Source organism: Festucalex cinctus, chromosome 6, assembly GCF_051991245.1.
Source record: "Festucalex cinctus isolate MCC-2025b chromosome 6, RoL_Fcin_1.0, whole genome shotgun sequence".
NCBI lineage: Eukaryota > Metazoa > Chordata > Actinopteri > Syngnathiformes > Syngnathidae > Festucalex > Festucalex cinctus.
Window position 1 is genome coordinate 205,417 of NC_135416.1, and position 15,580 is coordinate 220,996.

At 50.4% G+C, this 15,580-nt stretch overlaps 2 protein-coding genes across 9 annotated transcripts in view; one reads left to right on the forward strand and one right to left on the reverse strand.

Moving 5' to 3' along the window:
* pgap4 (post-GPI attachment to proteins GalNAc transferase 4) overlaps window positions 1–15,580 on the forward strand; it is a 60,515-nt gene that overhangs the window by 7,034 nt on the left and 37,901 nt on the right. The window lies entirely within an intron of this gene.
* pex6 (peroxisomal biogenesis factor 6) overlaps window positions 1–15,580 on the reverse strand; it is a 40,975-nt gene that overhangs the window by 1,485 nt on the left and 23,910 nt on the right. For 3 of the 7 annotated variants that reach the window (XM_077525073.1, XM_077525072.1, XM_077525078.1), the window contains 20 exons: window positions 14,808–15,329; window positions 13,957–14,120; window positions 13,789–13,866; window positions 13,592–13,718; window positions 13,406–13,527; window positions 12,896–13,001; window positions 12,624–12,826; window positions 11,807–11,993; window positions 11,504–11,580; window positions 11,305–11,422; window positions 10,570–10,778; window positions 10,022–10,083; window positions 9,422–9,530; window positions 9,244–9,360; window positions 8,605–8,682; window positions 8,379–8,521; window positions 7,679–7,810; window positions 553–650; window positions 417–489; window positions 87–198 (listed from right to left, as the gene is read on the reverse strand). In XM_077525073.1, the coding sequence (XP_077381199.1) occupies window positions 87–198; window positions 417–489; window positions 553–650; window positions 7,679–7,810; window positions 8,379–8,521; window positions 8,605–8,682; window positions 9,244–9,360; window positions 9,422–9,530; window positions 10,022–10,083; window positions 10,570–10,778; window positions 11,305–11,422; window positions 11,504–11,580; window positions 11,807–11,993; window positions 12,624–12,826; window positions 12,896–13,001; window positions 13,406–13,527; window positions 13,592–13,718; window positions 13,789–13,866; window positions 13,957–14,120; window positions 14,808–15,329 (2,837 nt within the window). Of the gene's footprint in view, window positions 1–86; window positions 199–277; window positions 340–416; window positions 490–552; window positions 651–1,600; window positions 1,749–1,814; window positions 1,897–1,961; window positions 2,001–7,678; window positions 7,811–8,378; window positions 8,522–8,604; window positions 8,683–9,243; window positions 9,361–9,421; window positions 9,531–10,021; window positions 10,084–10,569; window positions 10,779–11,304; window positions 11,423–11,503; window positions 11,581–11,806; window positions 11,994–12,623; window positions 12,827–12,895; window positions 13,002–13,405; window positions 13,528–13,591; window positions 13,719–13,788; window positions 13,867–13,956; window positions 14,121–14,807; window positions 15,330–15,580 lie in introns of those variants that run through there. The other 4 variants (XM_077525074.1, XM_077525076.1, XM_077525075.1 and 1 more) reach the window with 3 other exon arrangements.

Here is a 15,580-nt window from a genome sequence, read left to right on the forward strand (position 1 = left end):
ACAGGAAGTGAGGAGGACGGCAAAAAGAAAGAAAGAAAGTCCGGAAAAGGACCAAAGGATGCGAGAGATGTGCGTGTCGGTCTCACCCCAGGCGCGGCCCCCCGCCGCCAAGGTGGACTTGGCGTCGGCGGCGACGGCGGGGAAGGTCCCGATGGTGACGGTGAAGGTGGCGCACACGCACGCCGCCAGCGGCCAAATCTGAAACAAAAGCAAACGCAAATGCAAACGTAAACGTAAACGTAAACGCATCGCTCGTGCGCCGGCCACGCCCACCCACCTTCTTGAAGACGGTCACCATGGAGACGCCGGCACGCCGCGACTTGCCTTCCTCCGCGCCTGCTGCGCCGTCCGTCCGCAACAAATTTATTTCCCGAAGAGCGAGATGAGAAAACGACGACGTGGAAGACGCGACTTACCCGACTGGGTTAGCGCGACGTTGACGTCCTCCACGTGCGCGGCCTTCCTCTCGCGGTGAAACTTGAAAAACTCCTACATTGACGCAAAGGTCACAAAGGTCACGTCACAAACGAACGCGCGCGCGCGCCAACCTACCAGTTTAGGCAGCGCGGCGTACGACAGGATGGCGAGCAGGATGACCACGCAGGCGCTGATGAAATAAGCAAACGACGAGTCGGCAACACTCGAACCGCCTGACAGACGCACAAGCACAAAACATGGAAGGACATTCAGGACGGAAGGAAATAAGGAAGGAAAATGGTGGAAAGTCATTCGAGAGGTAGAGAAGGAAAGAAGGAGCGCAAGTAGGGAAGAAGAAAGTGAAGGAAAAAAGGAAGCAATTGAGAAGGACATGAGGAAGGAAGCAGGCTGGCGTGAAATGCGTCCGTACTGGCGAGGGCGCAGATCATGGCCAGGGCGGCGAAGGTCCCGGCCAGTCCTTGGCCGCTCATGATGGGCGCCGTGTAGGCGGCGGGGAGGGCGCCCGCCATGCCGAACAGACTTCCCTGCAGCACGGCGCCGAACGCTGGCGACAAAAGCGTCAATGCATCGGAGCGGGCGGGGCCGGCGACGCCACGGCGACGCCCACTCACAGTTGATGAGGACCACGCTGAGCATGGTGACGCCGAAGAAGGCGGTCGGCTCCAGGCGGATTTTCACCAAGATGGCCGTCAGCAGGAAGACGGCCAGGATGAGCGCCAGGCTGCCCGCCACCCGCGCCGCCTCCGCCAACCTGCCCACAGTCGCGTGGCGGCAAAACAGGAAGCGCTCATGGCCAAACGAGAGAGCTGATAGGCCGACTTTTGAGGCCGCCATATTGCTCCTCCCAAGCGAGCACAAACCGCACGACCCGCCTCCGAGCTCCATCGGTCTCATCTGGACAAGTTCACGGTCGTGCGCTCGCCCGGTGGGAGGAGCAAGATGGCCGCCCCGTGACTCAAATGGCTTGCACCGCTCATATATGCAGCTCGCTCATCCCGACGGTTAGGAAATCAAGCAGCAACCAATCAATTGTCTGCCCACATGTTTGACTGGCGACCAGTCACTTGTGCTCTGAAAGCGACCGGTAAGCAACCCATTGTCTGTCTACATTTGCGACCGGTCGGTGTTTTGTTTGTTTTGTTTTGTTTTTACCGCGCGTAGAGGAAGGAGTTGAGGCAGGTGAAGACGAGGAGCGGCAACATGGCGCACAAGGTCATCACGTTGTTGAACTTGGCCTGCAGGACGCCGCGCTCGGGCTCCTCCCCCTCCGCCGTCCCATTGGTCGAGTCCCGCAGGCGGCCGGTGAAGTACTGCGCGCAAATCGCCCTCGCCGTTAAGCTCCCGCCGCATTTCAGAGACAGGAAGTGAGGTCGTACCACGGTGGCGGTCATGAAGAAGTTCCACGGCAACAGGGTTCCCAAACCCAGAATGAAGAACACCAACCAGACCGCGTGGAACCTGCCGCGGCCACACCCACACACGTCAAGCCATCCGTCTGTCAATCCATCGCCAGACACACTCACTTGTCTCTTGGCGCTCCGGCGGCCATTTTGAAGAAAGATCTGACCGGCACAAAAACAGACAAGCGAGCGCATTAGTCGTTCGCCAGCTGTCAAGTACGTCCGTTGAGTCGCGGCAATACAGGAAGTGCAATTTAGTCACATGATAGGGCAAGCGGGAAGTGGACAGAAATTGAATTCATGTGATAGCAAAACAGGAAGTGGAATGAAGTTGCGAGATCGCAAAACAGGAAGTGGAATGAAGTTGCGAGATGGCAAAACAGGAAGTGCAATTTAGTCACATGATAGGGCAAGCGGGAAGTGGACAGAAATTGAATTCATGTGATAGCAAAACAGGAAGTGCAATGAAGTTGCGAGATCGCAAAACAGGAAGTGGAATGAAGTTGCGAGATGGCAAAACAGGAAGTGGAATGAAGTTGCGAGATCGCAAAACGGGAAGTGCAATGAAGTTGCGAGATCGCAAAACGGGAAGTGCAATGAAGTTGCGAGATCGCAAAACAGGAAGTGGAATGAAGTTGCGAGATCGCAAAACAGGAAGTGGAATGAAGTTGCGAGATCGCAAAACAGGAAGTGGAATGAAGTTGCGAGATCGCAAAACAGGAAGTGCAATGAAGTTGCGAGATCGCAAAACAGGAAGTGGAGTGAAGTTGCGAGATCGCAAAACAGGAAGTGCAATGAAGTTGCGAGATCGCAAAACAGGAAGTGCAATGAAGTTGCGAGATCGCAAAACAGGAAGTGGAATGAAGTTGCGAGATCGCAAAACAGGAAGTGGAATGAAGTTGCGAGATCGCAAAACAGGAAGTGCAATGAAGTTGCGAGATCGCAAAACAGGAAGTGGAATGAAGTTGCGAGATCGCAAAACAGGAAGTGCAATGAAGTTGCGAGATCGCAAAACAGGAAGTGCAATGAAGTTGCGAGATCGCAAAACAGGAAGTGGAGTGAAGTTGCGAGATCGCAAAACAGGAAGTGGAATGAAGTTGCGAGATCGCAAAACAGGAAGTGCAATGAAGTTGCGAGATCGCAAAACAGGAAGTGCAATGAAGTTGCGAGATCGCAAAACAGGAAGTGGAATGAAGTTGCGAGATCGCAAAACGGGAAGTGCAATGAAGTTGCGAGATCGCAAAACAGGAAGTGCAGTGAAGTTGCGAGATCGCAAAACAGGAAGTGCAATGAAGTTGCGAGATCGCAAAACAGGAAGTGGAATGAAGTTGCGAGATCGCAAAACAGGAAGTGGAGTGAAGTTGCGAGATCGCAAAACAGGAAGTGGAATGAAGTTGCGAGATCGCAAAACAGGAAGTGCAGTGAAGTTGCGAGATCACAAAACAGGAAGTGCAATGAAGTTGCGAGATCGCAAAACAGGAAGTGGAATGAAGTTGCGAGATCGCAAAACAGGAAGTGGAGTGAAGTTGCGAGATCGCAAAACAGGAAGTGGAATGAAGTTGCGAGATCGCAAAACAGGAAGTGGAATGAAGTTGCGAGATCGCAAAACAGGAAGTGGAGTGAAGTTGCGAGATCGCAAAACAGGAAGTGCAATGAAGTTGCGAGATCGCAAAACAGGAAGTGCAATGAAGTTGCGAGATCGCAAAACAGGAAGTGGAATGAAGTTGCGAGATCGCAAAACAGGAAGTGGAATGAAGTTGCGAGATCGCAAAACAGGAAGTGCAATGAAGTTGCGAGATCGCAAAACAGGAAGTGGAATGAAGTTGCGAGATCGCAAAACAGGAAGTGCAATGAAGTTGCGAGATCGCAAAACAGGAAGTGCAATGAAGTTGCGAGATCGCAAAACAGGAAGTGGAGTGAAGTTGCGAGATCGCAAAACAGGAAGTGGAATGAAGTTGCGAGATCGCAAAACAGGAAGTGCAATGAAGTTGCGAGATCGCAAAACAGGAAGTGCAATGAAGTTGCGAGATCGCAAAACAGGAAGTGGAATGAAGTTGCGAGATCGCAAAACGGGAAGTGCAATGAAGTTGCGAGATCGCAAAACAGGAAGTGCAGTGAAGTTGCGAGATCGCAAAACAGGAAGTGCAATGAAGTTGCGAGATCGCAAAACAGGAAGTGGAATGAAGTTGCGAGATCGCAAAACAGGAAGTGGAGTGAAGTTGCGAGATCGCAAAACAGGAAGTGGAATGAAGTTGCGAGATCGCAAAACAGGAAGTGCAGTGAAGTTGCGAGATCACAAAACAGGAAGTGCAATGAAGTTGCGAGATCGCAAAACAGGAAGTGGAATGAAGTTGCGAGATCGCAAAACAGGAAGTGGAGTGAAGTTGCGAGATCGCAAAACAGGAAGTGGAATGAAGTTGCGAGATCGCAAAACAGGAAGTGGAATGAAGTTGCGAGATCGCAAAACAGGAAGTGGAGTGAAGTTGCGAGATCGCAAAACAGGAAGTGCAATGAAGTTATTATTATTATTATTAATTCAGTCTCCAGTGTAATAACCTTATTTATTGATTGATTGAGTTTTTATTTTATGACCTGTTCTTATTGCTGCTGGAAAGGGAGCCATCCCAAAGGGATCAATAAAGTCAAGTCTAAGTCTAAGTTAGGAGAACGCAAAACGGGAAGAAGCGTGAAGTGAACCAGAAGCGAAAGGCGCATGACCTCGAACGCAGCATAATTTGATGAAACAAAAAGCAATAAAGAGAACGATCAAGTGATTGTAACGAAATGTCGCTTACCTGCGAAGTCACCAATGCGCGTTTGTGCGAGCCGGCGTGCGCTTTCCTTGTGACGCCTGAGCACAATGTGACCTCTGACCTTGCAGTGCTGATAGTGGGACACTTCAGACTTTGGTCTTCTTGTGATAAGATGACAAAGCATACGAGCATTTATTCCGCCTGAATTCCACGAGCGGACGGATCCGTCCCATTTGCATGAATCCGAGTCAAACGCTACGTTCGTTAGCGTGTCGGCTCGCTCACACTCACTGGAAGTTGTTATAACGGCAACGTCGCCTTCACAAGAGGAGTGAGTGACAATCTTTGACTGTCTCACGATTCCATTCCCATTTTTGGGTCTGCAAAGCGATTTTCCATTCCAAACGATTTGATAGACAATGATTTTTCTGCTTCATTTTTTTAGACGAGCCAACAATGGTCACGAGCGACTCCAGTGGGACTCGCTAATGCTAATTAGCATGCTACTGGCGGCACTTTTATCCTATTCATACAAAAGTGTTGAGGAACGTACACAGAGAAGCATCGGAACGAACATTCACAATCACTGACGTATGATCTTGCTACGCTGCAAGAAATAAATACTTTCATCTGCATAACTTTTCCTTCTAATGTGGCCACAACTTAACTGTGTATCACAACGTGTGGAACCACACTGCCCCTAAGTGGACAAATTGGGTACAACATGAACAGCATTCCCAATAAAGGCCCGCACACGCGTACACAAGGACAAGACTGGACTGCGTTTCCATATAGCGCTTGAAACTACATCACATGGTGGCCAAACACTTGACAAGTTAAGCCTCACAGTACAGAATCATTGAAATAAAATCGATTCGGAATCGTACTAAATGAGAATGGCGATTCTTAGGAGAATCCAGTTTTTTGTGGGGCTTGGTGGCACAGAGAAGCACTTCAGAAGCAGGCAGAGATGTGCGGAAGGGAGGAAGGAAGGAAGCGAGAGAGGAAGGCACGAGATGAAAGAAGGAGGTAGAGAAGGAAACGAGGAAGGAAAGGAAGGAAGGAGTAGGAGGAGCAAATATGAAATCATGAAAGGACAGAAGATGTGGAGAAGGCAGGGAGGAGGGACGGACGGACGGACGGACGCCCCCGGGCCCCCCCACCGCCGGCCTTTGTACGGCGGGGCGGCCGGTTGCCGCGGCGACGGGCGGCCTAGCGATTGGCCCGGCTTGGATGTTTGCAGCCAGAAGTGCTGAGTGGGCCGGGCCGCCGCCCCCCCCGCCGCTCCCCTCCTATTATGATTGGCAGCCGGCGTTTGTGCACTGAAGCTTCTAGCGTGCGGCCGGCCAGCTCGCCATTCCACTGCAGCGCCGCGCCGCGCCGGCCCAACAACTAACTAACCCATGTGCGGGGTCAACTGGTAAGAAGACCGCCGCCGATATTCCTTCCCCTTTTGCCGCCGCGTCGACACGTTAAGCGACTTTTTTGTTGTTGTTTTTTTTTGCTGGCGCAGGTTTCCAAAAGGAACGCTGCTGAGGAGCTGGCTGACCAAGTCCAGGCCCCGCCTCCTGCTGCTGATCGCCGGCCTCAAGCGACCTCAGGTGACCCTGATGAGGAGGAAGAGGATGAAGAGAACCAAAGTAGCCAAGGCCACGTAAGCGGTAAATATGGCGGCTGGCGGGAAAGGAGCCCGGGAAAAAACGCGACTGAGGGGGCGGGACCTCAAGCCAGTCTCGCCGTTCGCCTGATACGAGTCGTCCAATCAAAAGTCACGCTAGCTTCACGCTAGTGATTTGTCGACAAAGTTAGCATTAGCGGATCGTTTTGAAATCGGATGTTTCGCGACTTTTCCGTGTTCATCTCGCCATCTTCAAACTTGTTTTTGCCCCCACCCAAAAACGTTCCTTCCCATTTGGACGTTGGAAATGTTGTGCTTTGTTGCAGAACGTGCAGCCGAATGCCGCACTTTGCCTGAGGCCCGCAAGACGTCGACGACGTGTCGGACCCGCCTGACCCCGTACGACATGTCCGCGCCCCCGCCCGACTTCTTGCGTCTTGTCCCTGCTGCAAACGTTCACACGTCTTGTTGGTCTTGTTGTAGCCGACGTGAAGGCAAAAGTCCAAATGTTGACGCCGAAAGGGACACTTTAGCGAGCTAGCTAACTAGCCTGCTAGCATCTCGTATAGCACAGCGGCTGCGTTTGGAATCATTCAGTCTGTGTGGGGACTTTTACATTCTCGGGATGAAACGACACACGCACAATACCAGATTTTTTTCAGAACTGAATCGAGGACTGAAACGGCGAATCGAATACAACCTAATGACTATTTTTGGATTTTTCATATTGTTGACGATGTAGAGACGAACTCCCCGGCACTACGAAGACAATGAGCTCGACTCGTGTCCTCAAAATGGCCGCCGCCAAATGCAGTCAACAGAGTGATTTCAAACGCAGCCTTCATTATTAGCACGAGGAAGTTGCTAACAAGTCTGTGCTAAGCTAACGAGTGACGTGTGTCAACATGCTAGCTGATGCTAAGGAAGTTAGCCCTTTTTTTTTTGCTGCCCAACCCCCCCTGCTGGCTTGGAGTGTAAAAGTGTGACAGTGGCGACATTTATGGCGTTGGTAGACGATGGCGTCGCCGTGGCAACGACCACCTGCCGTTTGCTTCAAGAGGTCGCGTGACACATTTGACGCATCAATTCAATAAAATGCCACAAATGTCAAAAATGGCTCGTTTTTTTTCACGTCATGTCACACGTGTGTACACTTTCATTTCACTTTCATTTCAATCGGAGACAAGTCGGGAGAGACAAAATGGCGGCGCGACATGTGACCTCGCACTCACAGGTGAGATGTTTGTCAACACGGCTTGGCGACTGGGGGGGGAAAAAAAAGGATGGACTGGACATGTGCAACCAGCAAAATATAACATTTATTATTTTGAAATATTCAAATTTGGCCTCAAAATGTTCTCGCATTGATTTGAATAAGAGTCCAGATATGATCATCGTGTGGGGGGGGGGAGTCAACAAAATGGCCGACCGCTTATTCATTTATTTGTCATCTGGGGGGCGGATCTTACAGTGGGCGGACTTCTCTTGAAGGCGTTGGTAGCGCATCACTTCCTGTGGCGACAGCGACGGCACAAAGTCGGCGAGCGCCGCGTCAAAGTCCTCCGTGGTGAGACTCAGCGACCAATCCTCAGCGTCCAATCCTGACAAAATGATGGACGGATTTGCCAATCAGGAAGAGGAAAGAAAAGATTGTTGCTGCTCACGCACACGTTCGTTCGTTTTGTTCATTTCGTTTTTTTCCTTAAGTTTTAGTGAACTTAAACTTGGTCAGGACAAAAAAATAAATAATCAAATGAGGGGGCGGTCCAAAGTGTGTCTTGGGTTGGGTTATTGATTTGTGTATTTAGTTTGCATGTTCTGCCCGCGCCCACGTGAGTCTTCTCCGGGCTCCTCCCACATTCCAAAGAAAAAACATGGCAGGCAGGTTCATTGAATCGTCCGCAGGTGTGCTTGTGAGTGTGTATGCTTGTTGGTCTCTGCGCGATTGGCTGGCGACCAGTCCAGGGTGTCCCCCGCCTACTGCCCAGAGCCAGCTGAGATAGGCTCCAGCAACCCTTGTGGGAATAAGCGGTCAAGAAAATGGATGGATGGATTTGTGTATTTTGCATTTTTTGGTCCTCCATACATTTATGTGTTCAATTTTTCTGGGTGATGTTTGCGAGGAGCCCCGCCCACTTCCCCCCACGGGCGACGGCCCCGCCTACCCACCGTCGTCCGGCGCAGCGCCGATCTTCCTCTTGACGGCGGCCGTCATGGCGTCCGAGCACAGCGCGTAGAGGTCGGCGCCGCTCACGTGGGCGGGGCAACGCTCCAACACCCGCCGCAGGTCCACCGAGGCGTCCAGGCGGAAGCTGAGGGCGACCGATCGGGAGAGCGGTCAAACGCGGCGGCGGCGGCGGCGCCGTCGAGCGCAAACGTGAACGCTCGCTGGTACTTTCTGAGGACGGCCCGGAGGACTTGCATCTGGGAGCTCGGGTCCGTGTCGACGCCCACGTACACCAGCTTGTCGAACCTAAAGCGCACGACATCGGCCACAACTGATACGAGTCGCTTTTGGCGGAGGATCGAGAATATATATCATACGTTTCAAAACCTCAGCTATCAATGCTAATCTTTAGCATGTCAAAGGTGTTTCCTGTAATGTGTTGATAGCATTATGTTAACAACAACAATTATTATTATTATTATTACTATTATAGTAATTACTATATATAATTTAATCATAAAAAAATATAATACATTAAATTATTATTATTATTATTAATCCACTAAAATATTTAATATTATTTTTATATGTAATAAAAAAAAAAATATATATATATATATATATATATATATATATATATATATATATAAACAATTTAATAATAAAAATAATAAAAAAGTATAAATGATACATTAATAACAATTATCATTAATTATATATATATACAATTTGATAATTAAAATACTAAAAATGATAAATAAATTAAAAAAAATCATAATAATCCATAAGGACCCTTCTTAATACAAAAAAAGGCAAAAAAACAAACAAAACCATGAATGAGTTTGGTGCGCAAGCGTGAACTCTGACCTTCCGGGCCTGAGCAAGGATTGGTCGAGCAGGTCGGGCCGGTTGGTGGCGCCGATGACAAAGACCCGGGCCGAAGCGTTGAGAGCGTCCAGCTCGGCCAGCAGCTGGGAGACCACCCTGACACCCGGTTCAAGGGTCACTTTAGGGATTAGCATTAGCCGCGTTAGCGTGCGCTTACCTGTCCATCACGCCGCCCGAGTCTCCGCTGCGCCCCCTGCTGGGCGCCAGAGAGTCCAGCTCGTCGAAGAAGACCACGCAGGGCGCCGCCGAGCGCGCCCTCTCGAACACTGAACGCAAAACGCGCGTGATGTCATCCACGTCGCCACGGGTTACGTTTCAAATCAGATGAAAAAAAAAATTTCAAATCAAATACATGAAATGAAATTTGCACGAGTTCTTTCACTTTCAAATGGGTCACTTTGGCAAAGTGCGTTTTGTGTGATTGATTGGACGTGATCAATCATGAAGCTCTCAAATGAACTTACAGGCAACAATGAACTTTGTTTCTTTCTGCTGAAAATGAGCATTGCAATGTGAGCAAAAACCATTACTGCGTTATACTGCAGCCTGGTGGCCAAGGCGGGCACAACACAAGGAAGCGCAATCAATCAAACCGCTTCAATCTTTGACTTGGTCCATAAGTTCAACGTTTCCATGACATTTGCAATCATTTGAAGGTTTTCTTGTTGGAGGTCAGCGAACGAACGAACGAACGAACGCGTGTAGAAACGCGCAAACACAACAAGGTGAGAAAAAAGGAAAGTGGCCGGCCGCTCACCTTCTCGGACGTTCTCCTCGCTCTGGCCCACGTACATGTTGAGCAGCTCCGGACCTTTCACGCTGAGAGAAAAAAAAAAAAAAAAAAAGCACACGCACGACGTCATCATTCGTCCGCCCGGCTCACAAATCTTCACATGCAACAACAAATCAACACCGCTCGCTAGCTTGTTGATTTTTTTTTGTTGTGTAACACGATTGTCTGCCTGACAACTACATTGGCTAGAACTCAAGCGCGCATGCATGCAAGTCAACATCAAGATAAATGCTAATTAACGTCGTCAGCGTTATGCCGGTGGACTGAAAGGCGACAATCGTTTTGAACGCTCGCGGTGGATTGGGCTCGCTTTTCAGTCGACGGCCACAACGGACAAAATCTAAAATACATACAAGTGAAAATGAAAATTTAGATCAAAATAATGTCATTCAAAAATGTATATAAAATAAAATCATATGAATGGAAAATGCAAACAACAATATATAATATATACACACAGAAATAATTCAAGCAAAAATAAACAAAAAGTGCGATTGGAATGTTTTTGTGACCTGAGGAATGTCATGGAACATTCGGTGGCGACGGCCTTGGCCAGCAGAGTCTTGCCCGTGCCGGGAGGACCGTAGAGCAGAATTCCCGTGCGGCTCAGGTCCATGCCCGACGACAGCAGCGGATGCTGCAGAGGAAGTTGCACCGTCTCCAGGATGTCCTTCTTCGCATCATCCAGGCCGCCCACGTCCTCCCAGCGCACGCACGGAATCTGACCACATCGACCGCATCGTTAGCTCACGCAAACTAACGGCAGAAAAGAACATTCAAAAATACAAAAGCAAATAAAAACAAAAAATGCTTCTTAAAAAACAAAGACTAACTGAAAATACATTTGATGTTTACAAAAGTAACTATCAAGAAAGCAAAAACGTCTTCGTCTTTGGTATGAAGCGGAATAAGGACGTTTGAAACACAAGTGACGTCATCTCGCAGCAGCAAACGTCTTGTTGAAATATTGTGCACAAGTCATTTAAAAAAAAATAATACAATACTGAAACGAAATTTTAACTAAAATGAAATAACTAAAACTAATAAAAACTAACCAGAAACACCCTGAAAACTCATTAAAAATGGCTACATTTATTTATTCTGTGGGCTCAAGCACTTAATAAACGTGTAAATACGTCTTTGGGAACCTCCAAACTAGAACGTAGAAATCCGTTCTTGGTAGCAAACGAGTCATGAAGGCTTGCAACGCAGTCGGGCCGTTTGGAGCACCGGACCGGGCCGCTCACCTTGGGGGCGCCGGCGGCCTCCGACTGGCGGTCCTGGAAGGCTTGCAGAGCCGACAGGAAGTCCCGCTGCTGGATGACGACGCCGCTGCAGCAGACGTCCACCTCGCCACGAGCCGCACTGAAACAGACGCCGACGTGCCCTCCAGCAGGTCGCTCCAAGAACACCAACTATGTTTTTTAGCGAGCGAGCGAGTCTCACCAAGCCGTGGCCAGTCGTCGGCACGCCGCACGACCCGCCTCCACCAGCAGGGCGCGCAAGTCGCCCAACACCAAACCCTGAATGCGCACCAGCAAGAAGAAGAAGAAAAAAATGTGTTGCGCCATTTTGACAAGTGTCTTCTCGGTGGAATTGCGGCAAATAATAAAAACAAAAAAATAATAAGATATAAAAAAAAATTATATATAGATATATATATATCAAATGATAATATAAAATAATAAAAAAAATGCGCGAAAGACGCGAACGTGTGCGTTGACGCGACGCGTCACTTTTGCGAAGTACCGCCGTGACTTTGGCGAGCCGCTCCAGGTCCACGTCGCGGTCGAGGGGAAGCTCGCCACTCAGCTGCGTCAGAACCGCCCGGCGCTCATCCTCTGTGGGAATCTCCAGCGCCACCCGGTGGACAAACGCCGCCGCGACGCCGGCGGGCAGCCGGCGAGGTTCGCGGACGGTCGCCACCACCGCCACCCTGGGAAGGCAAAAACACAACAAGGCTCGCTAACGTAGCTTCAAACGCATTGACTGGCAGCCATTTTGACTGAATTCATTGGCCGCCATTTCGCTACCGGCTGGTTGACTGGATTTGGACTGATTTTGCAAAACCCACACAATATGGTCTTCTATTGCTATAAAAACACGGAAACTACCAAAAGAAAGATTTGAGCCTCTTCTTTCATCAGGAAAAAAAGAATATTTCAAAGTTTCATCATTATTCACAAATCTGTTCAAAAGAGCTTGTTTTCATCAAGGCCCCGGTTGATCTCATACTCTGCTGCCACCTGCTGGACGTTTTTTGTAATAACTACAATTGCTTTATGCTACCTCTTCATGTCAGAGGCTGCGTCAAAGCCTTCTGTCAAACAAACAAAAACATATAAATCCGTTTTTAGAGTCAAAGACCAAGACTTTATTCTACTTCCTGTTTTGCAATCTCGCAACTTCATACCACTTCCTGTTTTGCTATCAGATGAATTAAATTCCTGTCCACTTCCTGCTTCCCCTACCATGTGACCAAATTGCACTTCCTGTGTTGCCACGACTCAATCGATGTCCTGTACACGTTTTTGGGTTTGAACGCGTTAAGAGCGCCACTGGTCACCTGCCGGGGGCGCTACGGAGCGCGTGGCAGAGTGCCGCTTGGACGCGGGAGTCCTCGTCGGCGCCCCCGCGTGGCCGCAGGAGGAGCTGCAGGTTCCTGAGCAGAAGGACGCAAGGCTGCAGGGCGTCGGCTCGTTCCAAGCAGGACGTCAGGCGCGCCTCGGTGGCGGCGGGCGTGTCGCCGTACACGCCCGCACAGTCCACCTGACGGAACAAAGCGCGCCGTCAGGGCGGGGCCGCCGTTTGTTGGTCGGAGGCGGGGCGCGCTCGCACCTTGATCAGCTGGAGGTGGAGCCTGGAGCCGGCCGCCGCCACCGCCGTCACTTTGCCACTTCCTGCCGGCCCGTGAACGAGGAGTCGGCACGCCGGGAGGGAGCCGCTGAAAACGCACAGTCACGTCATGTCACATGACCACAGCACGCAAAACGTCACCAGCACGCCAATGGCCAATCGCGCTGCTGTGTTCATTTTGTCAACAAAAACTAAACAGAAATCATTTCGGTAACACGTTTGTCACCGCACTCAAACTAGACGAGACTAAAACCTCATTTAAGAACAATTTTTATTTAGTATAAAAATAAACATTGACCATTTTTGTTGACTAAAACTAGACGGATAAAGTTACATTTTGTTGGACTAAAATGAAGGTTAAAATTTATAGTCGACTAAAATTTGAGTCAATAAAAAGGGGATGAGGTTGTGGAACTCCGATAAAAACTAACCAGCGTGATTGAAAGTGGCCTCAAAGTGAGACGACATTTCAAAATGGCGGCGAAAACCAACCGGTGCGCGTGCGGGCCAAGGACGCGGCCGACGGCGTCCACCGCGCGCTCGAGACCCGCAGGAGACGGGCCGCTCCACAGCCGCGCCGCGCCGCCGGGCACCAGGCTGTTGACGGGCGGCCCCTGGAGGTCAGAGGTCACGGTTGACACCAGGGTAATGGCTCCACAAAGGAGGGTTAAAGGTCACCATGAAAAGGGACGTGTGCGTGGTGTCAGCCAGGTAACCTCCGCCACCTTCTTCTTCTTCTTCTTCTTCTTCTTGTGCGCGGTCAAGAGGACACACCCTCTGCACCAAAAACAACAGCGCCCGCCACCTGAGCAGTGGTCAAAGGTCAAAAGGTTAGATAGAGGTCCACTTCCTGTTCGCCACTTCCCGTCCATCACCTCCATCCGGCGCCGTCCTCCGTCAGGTCCGGGCGATTGCGGGCGGGAACGCGCAGGACGTCCCCCGGCGCCACCAGCCTGCAGCCGCACGACATCACGCAACAAAGTCACATGACTCATTTTTCATTTCCATTGGACATTTTTGCCGGCGGGCGACCTTGGGACGACCTTGGGACGGCGAAGTGCTCGGCCAGCAGGTCATCGCAAGCGCCCGGATGGCGGTCGGCCGGCGACGGCACCGGCCGCAGGTGAACTTCACCTGCCGGCGGCGGTGAGGCCAAGTAAGTGTTGGAGCCGGCGGCGCCATCTTGAGGCCGCCGACGGCGCCACCTCTGAAGCGGAACAAACACGCCACTTGAATATTTAGAATGTGTACTTGTGAATCAGGTGTGACTTTTGAAACACTTTGCTTCGGCTGTCCCACATTTGTCCCGTCTCTTCAACTGTTTTTCCTTCATTTCATCAACTCATTCAAACCCAAAAGCATCTAAACATGTTTTTTAATACTTGGTCCTTCACTCCCAAAAACATATTTACACATTTGGTTTTGTTTTTTTTATACAAGAGCATACAGAAGGCTTTGATGCAGCTTCTGACATGAAGAGGTGGCTTAGAGCAATGGTAGTTATTACAAAAAGAAAAAAAAACGGCCAGCAGGTGGCAGCAGAGTACAAGAGGTCAACCGGGGCCATGTTACAACAAGCTCTTTTTGCCAGTGTTGTGTGACTATCGATGTGGCAGATGACAGCATTGAAAATGATGTACTTTCATTATTTTTGCTTAAACATAATCACAATATCAAGCAAGGATGTAACAATATCCAAACGTCATGATACGATATCACGATATGAAGGTCACGATACAATAATTATCAGGATATTGTGAGGAGGTTGGCGATACAAAAAAATGTCACTATATTGTTAAAAAAAAAAACAGAACCATTCTGAAACCATAAAAAAATAATATTCAAAAGGAAATGAAAACAGACTCCAATAAAGTCTAATATCCGTGTGTCGTACCTGGATCTTGAGGCAGCAGGCGGCGCCCGCCGTCGGCCGTCCTCCCGTCAGGTTGAACCACAGCGTCTCCGATACGCCGCCGCAGCCGTCGTCGTCGTCCGCCCGGTCCGAGCGGGCGAGGGCGGCCGCTCGCCACCGATCCGCCCGACCCGCCGCCCACAGCTTGACCCACTCGCCGTCAAACATCCCCAGCCTGAGCAGCGCGCGGCCGCCGACGTACAGGCGGGCGTCGGCGTCCGCGACGTCCGCCTCCGGCCAGCGCCGCGCGTCCGGCGTCACGCGGACGTCCAGCCGCCGCTCCGCTTCCTCCGGGACGGCGAGGCGGGACCCCCGAGGCGGGTCCAGGAGCGAGCGCCCGCCCGCCAGGCGGGCGGCGCTGTGGGCGAAGTCGGAGGCGCACAGCCGCAGCGCCCTCGGGGGCGGGGCCGGCCAATCGGCGCAGTCGGCCAGGACCACGGCGGTGTCGGGCGTGACGCGACCCTGCGTGACCGGACGGCACGACAGCACCAGCACGTCGGGCACCTGCGCCGCAATCGACGACGACGGTTCAATCGATTCGTCGGAGAAAAAAAAACAAAGGACACAACTAGGACAAAGTGTGTTGAGAAATAGAAAATACGTTATCAATGTTTTTTATCCCCAGAAACATTCCAACCATGACAAAATATTTTTTTAACGTTCTTAAACAAAGTGCACAGAAACTACAAATACAAAAGCTACCTAAAAATGCTGCCTTCATCGCTTTTTTTCCCAACCTAAATAAACAAGATCAG